Genomic DNA, 10,948 nt, shown 5'->3' with positions numbered 1-10,948 from the left:
CTGGGCACACAGGGACCCCTCGCCTGGTGCTGGGACGCGGCCCCTCTAGGGTGGGGCGCGGGGGCTGGGTACGCGGGGACCTCTCGCCCGGCGCTGGGACGCGGCCCCTCTGGGGTGGGGCGCGGGGGGCTCGTTATACAGAGACCAATGTTCCCTCTAAATTTTTCCATCCACGTGCGGACTGAATTTTGTTCTGTGAAGCACCACTAGGGAGGTGACATGCGGCTGTGCGCCATCACCTCCATACTTTCGGGCACCCCTTGTCCCCCCGAGAGGTCACAGCTCATCCCTAGCTGGGTCTCAGGGAAGGTCTGTCTTCGGGTGATGTCTGCAGCACCTATCAGTTCATTCCTCCAGCCTCCTTCCACGAGGATGAAATGCAGCCACCTCTGGGGAGGGAAATCAGCAGCCAGCTAGCACAGAGAGCCCTGGGCAGTCGTTTGGAAAGAGACGGGGAATTTTGGATAGGAAGCGTCTTTTCCTCTTATGCAAAATGCTGGAGCTATTTAATGTTCAGACAGGGCTTCGGCTGTCAAAGTCTCCTCTGGAGGTAAAATATAATACGGCCGCGTTCGAAATCCAAGTAAACGTTTCTTTCTAAATCAAGACATTAAGGCTTAAAATAATTGTAAAAAACTCAACTTCCCTCCTCCTATATTAACAATAGGAAGCACTTTAAAAGCCCCGTTGGTACTATCCATGTTTTCCGCTGGATTAGCTCGGCCAATGAGTCAGGTTCACCTTTGGATCTCCTGCCCACACACAATGTTCCAGTGTCTCGGTTATTGCAGTGAAACTCGTAGGTCGCTACGTTTACACGGCACTTTCCAAACACGTGGGCTCGGGCAGACTTTCACTTGACGTGACGTTTTTCTCACGCTCCTTTCCGTGAGAAAAACTCTGCAGGGTCAGGCCTCTAGGTAAACCCCGTCTCCTGCTGCCTGTGATGACGTGGGAATGTTCTTAATGTTTTCTCGGAATACTGGATGGGTGCCTCAGTTTCCCCTATGCAGTTCTTAGGTGGGGGGGGGGGGGGAAGAGGGTGTGATTGTTGCAGAGCCCTAGAGGGAGGTGTGATGCTGTCTGCACAGAGAAGGGCCAACGCCCTGTCTCCTGGCAACTGATGGCCTGGGCCCCTCCCCTGCAAGGTGCCAACTGAAGGTGTTGGAGAACAAAGAGATGAGGTGGCTCCTGGCCCGGGAAAGAGACAAAGGCCAGAGGAGGGGGTGTCAGTTTGGAGCTGGCTGGGGAAATGGAGGGAGGCGCCCACCCGGGATCTGGGCTCCCCACCCCCCCAAGAGGGACCTGACTGAGGGGTCCTGTTCTCTGTACCTACAAGCTCTGTTCTAGACTGTCTTCCTGTCGGCTAATAAACCTTCTGTGTTACTGGCTGGCTGAGAGTCCCGGTGAATTGCAGGAAGTGGGGGGTGCAGGGCCCTGACTCCCCCCGCATTCGGTGACACTGCTCGTGAAAAACTTTGCAAACACGGGGAGGGGGAGTTTAAACCCACCAAGGGGGAGGGTTGTCGTTGGAAATCAGACACAGGCGTTTCTGTTTTGGTCATTTCCGTTTAAAACACAAACCGAAAAGCCAACGCTCTTTAGCGCTTTGCGTTTGTAAATCTCAACGGGGTTTACAGCATTGTTCCCCTCTGGGAAATGGGGAAACTGAGGCATCGTGGGGGGTGAGGTGACTTCCCAAGGCCGCACAGAAACTCAGTGGCAGAGCTGGGGAAAGACCCAAAGTCTCTTCATTCCCCAGGCTCCGGGGCTGCGGCGGGGAGAGAGGACTCCCGTCACCCGTGTGTGCACCTTAGAGGGAACACAGACGCGGACCCCTCGTCCAGCGCCGAGATGCGACCCCTCTGGGGTGGAGCGCGGGGGCTGGGTAGACAGGGATCCCCGGCCCGGCGATGGGACGCGGCCCCTCTGGGGCGGAGCGTGGGGGCTTTCCAATGAGCGTGAGGGTTCAGGGATCGCCTTGCCCCCCCCCACCCCTTGTGTCTCTGCAGGGTGGACAGGACCTACAAGCTATACTACGGAGGGGCTCAGAAGCGACCAGAGGGAATGGCCTCGCTCCCCGTCCTCGACCCCGCCGGCAACGTGCTGGCATATGTGGCGGACGGCAGTGCCAAGGACATCCGCAACGCTGTGGAGGCTGCTCACAAGGCCGCGCCGGGGTGAGATGGGGAGCAGCTCGGGACGCCTGGGTTCTCTCCCCGGCTCTGGGAGGGGAGTGGGGTCTAGTGGCTAGAGCGGGGGGGCTGGAAGCCAGGACTCCTGGGTTCTCTCCCTTTCTCTGAGAGGGGAGTGGGGACTAGTGGTTAGAGCTGGGGGGCTGGGAGCCGGGACTCCTGGGTTCTATCCCTGGCTTTGCCCCTGAACTCGCGGTTTACCCTTCGTGCCTCAGTTTCCCTGTGTACCGAGCGAGGTCGCTGCTCGCCGTATGAGGCCTGGCTGCAGTTTGGGGCCCTCTCTGAGTTCCCAGGCCAGGTGGTGCCAGCCTGGAGCAAAGTGTCACCCACTTTCTGGCCCACTGCCAGGTGAAGATAAACACCCCCCGCTCCCCGGCCTTGCCTCTCTTATCTCTCCCTCACCAGCGCAGGCGGCCAGAGTCCCTGAGAACCCGGCTTATCGCAGCTGGGACCTGCCCGGCATCTTGTACTGCTGGGAATGATTTTCGCCGGGGGGAGGGCAGGGGGGGGCGTGTCCCATAGAGCTGAGATCTGATCAAACCGGGGGAGAATAATTTTTGCCTAAATTTTCCAGGGAAAATGACAATTTTGTTGTTTGGGGCGAAAGCTGGAGAAGTTGGGACGGTTTTGGCCCCCGCCCAGAAAGGGACAATTTAGATGCAGAACTACTGCTGCTCGGCCTTATGGGAGCCCCTGGCTGTGGGGCATCATGGGAGTGGTAGTTCATATGCCCCCTGTTCCTCTAGGGGTTCCTTGGCTGGACTGCATCTTCCCATCATGCACCTCAGTTGTCCTTCCTTTCTGAGATGCTGCAGTGCTTCATGGGAGTTACAGTTCAGACATTCTCCTCCATTGGCCGTGCATCATCTCCCATGATGCACCCCAGCTCGCCCTGGTCTGGGAGCGGGTTGCATCATGGGAACCCCTGGCTGTGGTTAGGGTCGCCAACTTTTTATCGGCACAAAACCGAACACCCTAGCCTCACCCCTTCCCCGAGGCCCCGCCCCGCTCACTCCATTCCCCCTCCCTTGGTGGCTCGCTCTCCTGCACCCTCACTCACTTTCACTGGGCTGGGGAGGGGGTTGGGGTGCGGGGGGAGGGCTCTAAATGGGGGTGCGGGCTCTGGGGTGGGGCCAGAAATCATATAATCATAGAATATCAGGGTTGGAAGGGGCCTCGGGAGGTATCTAGTCCAACCCCCTGCTCAAAGCAGGACCAATCCCAACTAAATCATCCCAGCCAGGGCTTTGTCAAAACCTCTAAGGAAGGAGACTCCACCACCTCCCTAGGTAACCCATTCCAGTGCTTCACCACCTTCCTAGTGAAATCCTGTTTCCTAATATCCAACCTAAACCTCCCCCACTGCAACTTGAGACCATTACTCCTTGTTCTGTCATCTGCCACCCCTGAGAACAGCCGAGCTCCGTCCTCTTTGGAACCCCCCCCTCAGGTAGTTGAAAGCAGCTGTCAAATCCCCCCTCACTCTACTCTTCTTCTGCAGACTAAATAACCCCAGTTCCCTCAGCCTCTCCTCGTAAGTCATGTGCTCCAGCCCCCTGATCATTTTTGTTGCCCTCCGCTGGACTCTTTCCAATTTTTCCACATCCTTCTTGTAGTGTGGGGCCCAAAACTGGACACAGTACTCCAGATGAGGCCTCACCAATGCCGAATAAAGGGGAACGATCACGTTCCTCAATCTGCTGGCAACGCCCCTACTCATACAGCCCAAAATGCCGTTAGCCTTCTTGGCAACAAGGGCCCACTGCTGACTCATACCCAGCTTCTCGTCCACTGTGACCCCCAGGTCCTTTTCTGCAGAAATGAGCGGTTCAGGGTGCAGGAGGGGGCTCCGGGCTGGAGCAGGGAGTTGGGGTGCGGGAGGGGGTGCGGGCTCTGGGATGTGGCTGGGGATGAGGGGTTCAGGGTGCAGGAGGGGGCTCCAGGCTGGGGGGTGGGGCCGAGGGATTTGGTATGCGGGAGGGGGCTGCGGGTTGAGGCAGGGGGTTGGGGTGCAGGAGGGGGTGAGGGCTCTGGGGTGGAGCTGGGGATGAGGGGTTGGGGTGCAGGAGGGGGTGAGGGCTCCAGGCTTGGGGGTGGGGCAGAGGGATTCAGGGTGTGGGAGGTGGCTCTGGGCTGGGGCAGGGGTTGGGATGTGGGAGGGGGGCAGGGCTCTGGGCTGGGGCCAGGGATGAGGGGTTTGGAGGGGCTCAGAGCTGGGGGTTGGAGCTTGTGGTTGGGGCACAGGTTTACCTCGGGCGGCTCCCGGTCAGTGGCCCAGCAGGGCTACGGCAGGCTCCTCCCGCCCCACCCAGGTCCCCTGGGCCGGTGCTCGGGGCGGAGGCAGCGCACGGAGCCCCATGGCCCCCCCGCCCAGGAGCCGGACCCGCTGGCCGCTTCCGGGGCGCAGCGCGGTGCCAGGACAGGTAGGGACTAGCCTGCCTTAGCCCTGCGGCGCCATTGACCCGGAGCCGCCAGGGTCCCTTCTCAACCAGACCACCGTGGTGCATCATGGGAGTTGTAGTTCTCTAGGGCGGGCGGGCTCCCTTCCTGGACCACGCCCCCCCCAGCAGGGAGCCACGCCCCCGAAGACCCCCACCCGCTCTGACCTGCGGGGAGTTCCCTTCCTAGCCCTGCTTTGCAGCGGCCCCCCAATGCACAGGGCCGTGCCCAGCACTGCTGAGTGACAGCCCCTGAAATTCGGGGGGGCCTCGGACAGGGGCGTTGGGGATTCGACGTCCGGGCTGGTGGGGAAAAGCGGGGCCAGGAGGGTGGGGGCCGGGTGGAGAGAGGAGCCCAGAGGCACTTACATTTTATTGCTTTATTGCCTGGGGCTTGATTGGCGTAATTTGATCGGGGCTGGGGGGGTAGCTCCCAGGCCAGGCCTCGTCCACCAATCAGATGCAGAGGGGCACTGGGCTGGGGGTGGGGTGGGGGGGGGGGGGATCCCTTGGGGGGGGGGGAAAAACCGGTTGGAAGGGGAATCAACGCGGCGGGGGGGGGGGGGGGGGGGGGGGGGGCTGAGCGCCAGGACTCCTGGGTTCTCTCCCCAGCACTGGGAGGGGAGTGGGGTCTAGTGGTTAGAGCAGAGGGCGGGGAGCCAGGACTCCTGGGTTCTATCCCGGCTCCGTTTCTCTCCTGGCAGGTGGGGGAAGCGGGCATCCCACGCCCGGGCGCAGGTGCTGTACTATGTGGCGGAGAACCTGGAGCTGCGGCGGGAGGAAGTGGCATCCCGGCTGGGGGCGCTGACCGGGGCCCCTCCCAAGGAGGCACAGCGGGAGGTGGACCTGGCCCTGGAGCGCCTCTTCCACTGGGCGGCCTTCTGCGATAAATCCGGGGGCGCCGTGCAGGTGGGCCCCAGAGCACCCCCTTCAGCCACGGGGCAGGCGGGGAACACCGGGGGGCGGGGGTGGGGTGGGTTTGGTAGTGGGGGTAGGGCGCAGTCGGGGGGGCAGGGCTTGGGGAGGTGAGGGATAGAGGGGCGAGAACAGAGGACGGGGCTGGGAGGGTGTAAGGTTGGGAGTGGACCCAGGAGGGGGTGGGACGTGTGGGGTAGGAATGGGGGTGGGGGCTCTGCCCACAGGCTGAACAGAGCAGCAGGTGCCTGGGGGCGGGGTTTACTTTGTCGCTAGGGCTGGAAGTGGGGAGGGGGACCCCCCCGAATCATTCCTCTGGCTCTACCCCTCCCCCAGGAAACCCCCCTGCACGGCACCACCCTGCAGCTCCGCCAGCCCCTGGGTGTCGTGGGGGTCGCCTGCCCGGACGAGCGCCCCCTGCTCAGCTTCCTCAGCCTGCTGGCCCCCGCCGTGGCCCGGGGAAACGCCGTGGTGATGGTCCCCAGCCCACGCTACCCGCTGCCCGCGCTGGACCTTTGCCAGGTACCCGCCCCGGAGTCCGCTAGCCCCGCCCCCTGTGTGCCTCAGTTTCCCCATGCCAAAAAGGGAGTCATCACGCCACCCTAGGGTGGACATGGCTGTTGAGAGATGGAAAAGTAGCTACTGGGAGCGTATGAGCCATTGGACTCTGAGACCCTCTGCCTGGGGAGTGAACCCAGGAGTCCTGGCTCCCAGCCCCTCTGCTCTAACCACTAGCCCCCGCTCCCCTCCCAGAGCCAAGAGCAGTAACCATAGCTCTGTTGGTGCTGGCTCCTGTCCCGCCCCCTCTGTGCTGCCCCGCCTGGGAGCGACCCCACACACCAATTCGGGCTTACACTGCTTGAAACAGACCCATCCCCCCCACCTGAGATCGGGGTCCCCATTGGGCCGGGCGCTCCACAGACCCCTCCCCTCACCCGATCTCAAGCGAGGGACCCCAAGGCGTTACCCCGATGCCTGTGCAGAGCCCTGCAGGGCTAAGTCTGGACCCGCGTCCGATTCGCAAACATGGTCCGGAGCTGTCCACCGATTTGCCAGGCTCTACACACCTAGATCAAGACTGAGAAGGCCACGCTCGCGGCAGACTGCACGAAACAGGGGAGCCACCCCCAAAACCTGGTGGTTTACAACCAGTAACACGAGTTTCTGCAGGCCCCCGCTGGTTCACAAGAAGCCGAAACACAATCCCCCGTTAGGCATTTCCAGCCCGATTCACCGGCCTCACCGCGGGTTTTTATAGTGAGAAGTTACTAAAAACCCAATTCCCCATGCACGAGGTTTTACCGATCCCAAAGGATCTGCCACCCCCCGGTCCTTGTCACTTCACATCTCACCCAAGCATCCCACCGGCCGCCAGCCCAACTAGCGAACGGGTTTATTTGGAAGAAAACAGAAAAGCGGAGAGTTACTAACGGGGGGGAAAGAACCACGTAGGTTACGAGCGGGTTCACGTCCTTAAAGCAGAGTTGTCGCAGTCTCTGGGCGGGCACACGCGTCTCTCTGGGACGCTCCCAACCGGCTAGAAGCCCAGGTGGGGCGGCCGAGCGACCACTTGGAGACCTCAGGCCCCTGCCTGTGGCTTGTCCCCGGGCACAAGTTAGAGGTGGCCGGCTCAGGCTGGTGGTTTCTCTTTTCTCGCTGTCCCGGAGTTTGAGCCCTGTGTGGGACAGCCCTGTTCTGTGTCTAGCCGTTCAATTTCCTCGTTACACTCAGTGACATAAGGCGGAGGTCCCCAGAGTGTGGGGCGTACCCCCTGGCGGGGGGGCACGAAGGAACATCCAGCGGGGGACAACAGCGGGGCCCGGGCCAGCCCGCTCACCTGGCCCTGGGGCCGAGTCTGGGGGCAAGCCCTGCTGCAATTCCGCCCCCTGGCCACGGCCCCAGACCCCACCCCCAGCCTCAGCCCCCTTACCCCTGCCCCCCCCCCGAGTCGCGGCCCCAGCTCTGGGGGGGGCACGGATATGGGTAAGGGGGGCCCCACCTGGGGGGGGCCCACCCTCAAAAGTTTGGGGACCGGCATGAGCCGGTCGTTCATTGGAACCGGAATCGTTAAGTGAAGACAGTGTCGGTCAAAGTAGTCTCACATCTTTGATCTTATGGCTGACGACAGTCACCTGCGTAATCTAGAGGCTATTAAGACATGAAAGGGACTTCGCACCTCCCGGCTCCTTTGGTGGCATTGGTAAGCGGCTCCCAGGAGCTCGGTAACCACAGACACACACGCTCGGCATCAGCGCTTCGATTCTTCTCGACACGAGGAAACGGGTTCGAAATTGTTCGGCGGCTGCAGCACCTAGGTGGGGCCCTACCAAATTCCCGGCTCCTTTGGGTCCATTTCACGGTCGTCGGATTTTTCGCAGCGTCTGTTTCACGGTTTCAGATCTTTCCATCTGAAATCTCACGGTGTTGTCACCGGACGCGGGGGAGGGGGACACCCAAAAGAAGGTGGGGTGTCCGCAAGGCTATTTTGGGGGGAGTCACGGGGGGAGCTGGGCGTCTGGAGCCCAGAGCACATTAGGAGCCCCCAGCCAGCAGCAGCCGCTGCTCTCTGGCCACCCAGCTCTGTGAAATCTGGTCTCCCCTACACCAGCCAGATGTCCCGGGGGGGGTGAGATTTCACCATCCATGATGTGTTTCTCACGGCTGTGATGTTGGTAGGGCTCAAACATAGTCACCCTGCACGGAGCAGCTTTAACGCTTCCACGCCCACTGGGCAGCACTGCAAAGCGATGGGGAAACTGAGGCACGCACAGGGGACTCCTCCGAATACAGCAGAAGAGTCCCGCGCACAAAGCGCAGCTCTCGGCCTGCGTGACCTCAGGGGGCGGTGGAAGTGGAGCGTTTCCTTTCGCTTCCTCGTTAAGGAGCCCGTTAATTGCCTTCCCGAGTCGCTTGTTTCTGCTGGGAACAATTAACGCTGGCCCGTGGGGACCCCGCTGGCCCGGCCCGGGCACAGCCCACGTGTTCCCTTCGGTGGCTGCATCCGACCACGCAGACGTTTCTTGCTTCGGCCCATAGCGTCCGCCAGGGATTTGTCTGTGCAACCCCCCCGCCCCCCCGTCAGTTCTCTGGTTCTCTGTCCTGACCCACGCAACCAGCCCCCCGAAACAGGAGACCCCCCAGGGACCCCGGCCCCCCACCCCCCCCCCCCCCCCGCTCTAAGCACTAGACCCCACTCCCCTCCCCGGGATAGAACCCAGGAGTCCTGGCTCCCAACTTCCCCCCTGCTCTAAGCACTAGACCCCACTCCCCTCCCCACACTGGGATAGAACCCAGGAGTCCTGGCTCCCCGCCCCCGCTGGTTCCGGCTGCTAATAGGGCCCATCTGCTTCCTCCCCCACTCAGATCTTCGACACTTCGGACGTCCCCGGGGGGGTGGTGAATATTGTGACGGGGAATCGGGACCATCTGAGCCGGACGCTGGCCCAGCACCAGGATGTTCAGGCCATGTGGTACTTCGGGTCGCCGCAGGTGAGAGCGATTCTGCCCCCACCGCGTGACCCCTGTCACGGAGTCCCCGGGCGATGCTCTGGAACTGCTCCCCACAAAGCCAGTCAGGACTTTGGGGAGCCTCCTCTCCCTCGGAGCAGACCGTCTTCAGGGCAAGAAGCTCACACGGCTTCACCCTCATGGGTCTCTCCTGGGAGCAGTCAGCATATGCCCCTCCGTGCGCTTCCCACAGCGAGTCCGCCCCGGCGGGGTCCTGGGGAAGCCAGAGGGTCCTGCACCCCCACTTCGCAGTCAGACGTGACTCTCAGCCAGCCATAAAACAGAGGTTTATTAGATGACAGGAACACAGTCTAAAACAGAGCTTGTAGGTACAGCGGCGAATGGGACCCCTCGGCCGGGTCCATTCTGGGGCCCAGCGAGCCAGACACCCCCGTCTGCCCTCACTTCCCGTCCCCAGCCAGCCCCAAACTGAAACCCCCTCCAGCCCCTCCTCTCTGGCCCTTGTCTCTTTCCCGGGCCAGGAGGTCACCTGATCTCTTTGTTCACCTTTAGCTATTTCCTTGCAGGGGGGGAAGGGCCCCAGCCATTTGTTGCCAGGATACAGGGTGTCGGCCATTTATGCACACTGGAGACTTAAGAAATGCATAGGGGAAACTGAGGCACCCATACTGTATTCAGAGGAAACATTAAGAACGGTCCCACTTCGTCACATCCCCCTTTGGCCAGCCAGTCCCCGCCCTGGGGCCGGATGGGAGCCAGCGCCCCCTAGAGGGGACAGGCCCGGTGCCCCATTCCCCACCCCCCTGAGCCAGCAGGTCCCTGCCCTGGGGCCGGATGGGAGCCGGCGCCCCCTAGAGGGGAAAGGCCCCACCTCCCGCTTCCTCTTTTAACCCTTTCTCTCCTACAGGGCTCCCAATTTGTGGAATGGGCCTCGGCCGGTAACCTGAAGCGGACCTGGGTGAGCCACGGGGCCCCCCGGCAGTGGGAGGACCCAGCCCAGGGGGCAGGTGAGGAGTTTCTGTACCAGGCCACCCAGTGTAAGAACATCTGGATCCCCATGGGGGAGATCTTTGCCAACTGAAGCCGGGGGTCCCCACCCCGAACCACGCAGCCCGAGGGCTATAATAAAAAGGCTTTGGTATTGTTTAACCCTGTTGCGGCCCGCGCGTCGCTGCCTGAGAAGGGAAACAGGCACGAGGCTGGGGGGCAGGGGAGAGAGAACGAATGAGAGAGGGAGTCTTGGCTCCCAGCCCCCCGGTCTAACTGCTACACCCCACTCCCCTCCCAGACCTCAAGCCACTGGAACTCAGGACTCCTGGGTTCTCTCCCCAGCTCTGGGAAAGGAGTGGGGTCTAGTGGGTGAGAGTGTGTGGGCGGAGTGTAAATCACTGCCCCCCCCAGGAAGGGCTGGGCCTGATGACACAACACTGGGTGCCCTGGGGAGGGGGCAGAAACCTTGGGGAGAAGAATCGGCCCCCAGGGCTGGGATAGGGTAGTTATAAAGCTCGAATTTTATTGTCTCTCGTAATGATCGTGGTTTGCCAACCCACCTCCGTCTTACAGGCTTGGCACACACCCAGGCCTCGTGCTTCTTCCCCGCTCCCCTCCCAGAGCGGGGAGAGAACCCAGGAGTCCTGGCTCCCAGCCCCCGGCTCTAACCGACTGGAGCAAAGTGGGCTACAGTCCAGACCAGGGGTGGCCAACCTGAGCCTGAGAAGGAGCCAGAATTTACCATTGTTCATTGCCAAAGAGCCACAGTAATACGGCAGCAGCCCCCCATCAGCTTCCCCCTCCCCGGCTCCTCGCCAAGTCCTGGCGGGTGGATCCCGTTGGGAGCCCGTGGCCACCAGCTGACCTCCTTTAGCCAGTCGTACCACTCTGCAGTGGGGAGAGATCGGCGTCGATCCCGATCCACTCGGGGAGGAAGGCGGC

General features: G+C 61.8%; 1 protein-coding gene across 1 annotated transcript in view; it reads left to right on the top strand.

Annotated features, from left to right (window-relative positions):
- ALDH16A1 (aldehyde dehydrogenase 16 family member A1) overlaps nucleotides 1-10,165 on the top strand; it is a 17,476-nt gene extending 7,311 nt beyond the window's left edge. The window contains exons 13-17 of the mRNA XM_026659256.1: nucleotides 2,013-2,180; nucleotides 5,338-5,542; nucleotides 5,885-6,070; nucleotides 8,912-9,037; nucleotides 9,924-10,165. Coding sequence (XP_026515041.1) covers nucleotides 2,013-2,180; nucleotides 5,338-5,542; nucleotides 5,885-6,070; nucleotides 8,912-9,037; nucleotides 9,924-10,097 — 859 coding nt within the window. The 3' untranslated portion in view covers nucleotides 10,098-10,165. The remainder of the gene's footprint in view (nucleotides 1-2,012; nucleotides 2,181-5,337; nucleotides 5,543-5,884; nucleotides 6,071-8,911; nucleotides 9,038-9,923) is intronic.
- The last annotated feature ends 783 nt before the right edge of the window (nucleotides 10,166-10,948 follow it).

This window comes from Terrapene carolina, unplaced genomic scaffold (assembly GCF_002925995.2).
Source record: "Terrapene carolina triunguis isolate 2854851 unplaced genomic scaffold, T_m_triunguis-2.0 Scaffold614, whole genome shotgun sequence".
Classification (NCBI taxonomy): Eukaryota; Metazoa; Chordata; order Testudines; family Emydidae; genus Terrapene; species Terrapene triunguis.
This window is presented reverse-complemented; position numbering and strand designations above follow the sequence as displayed.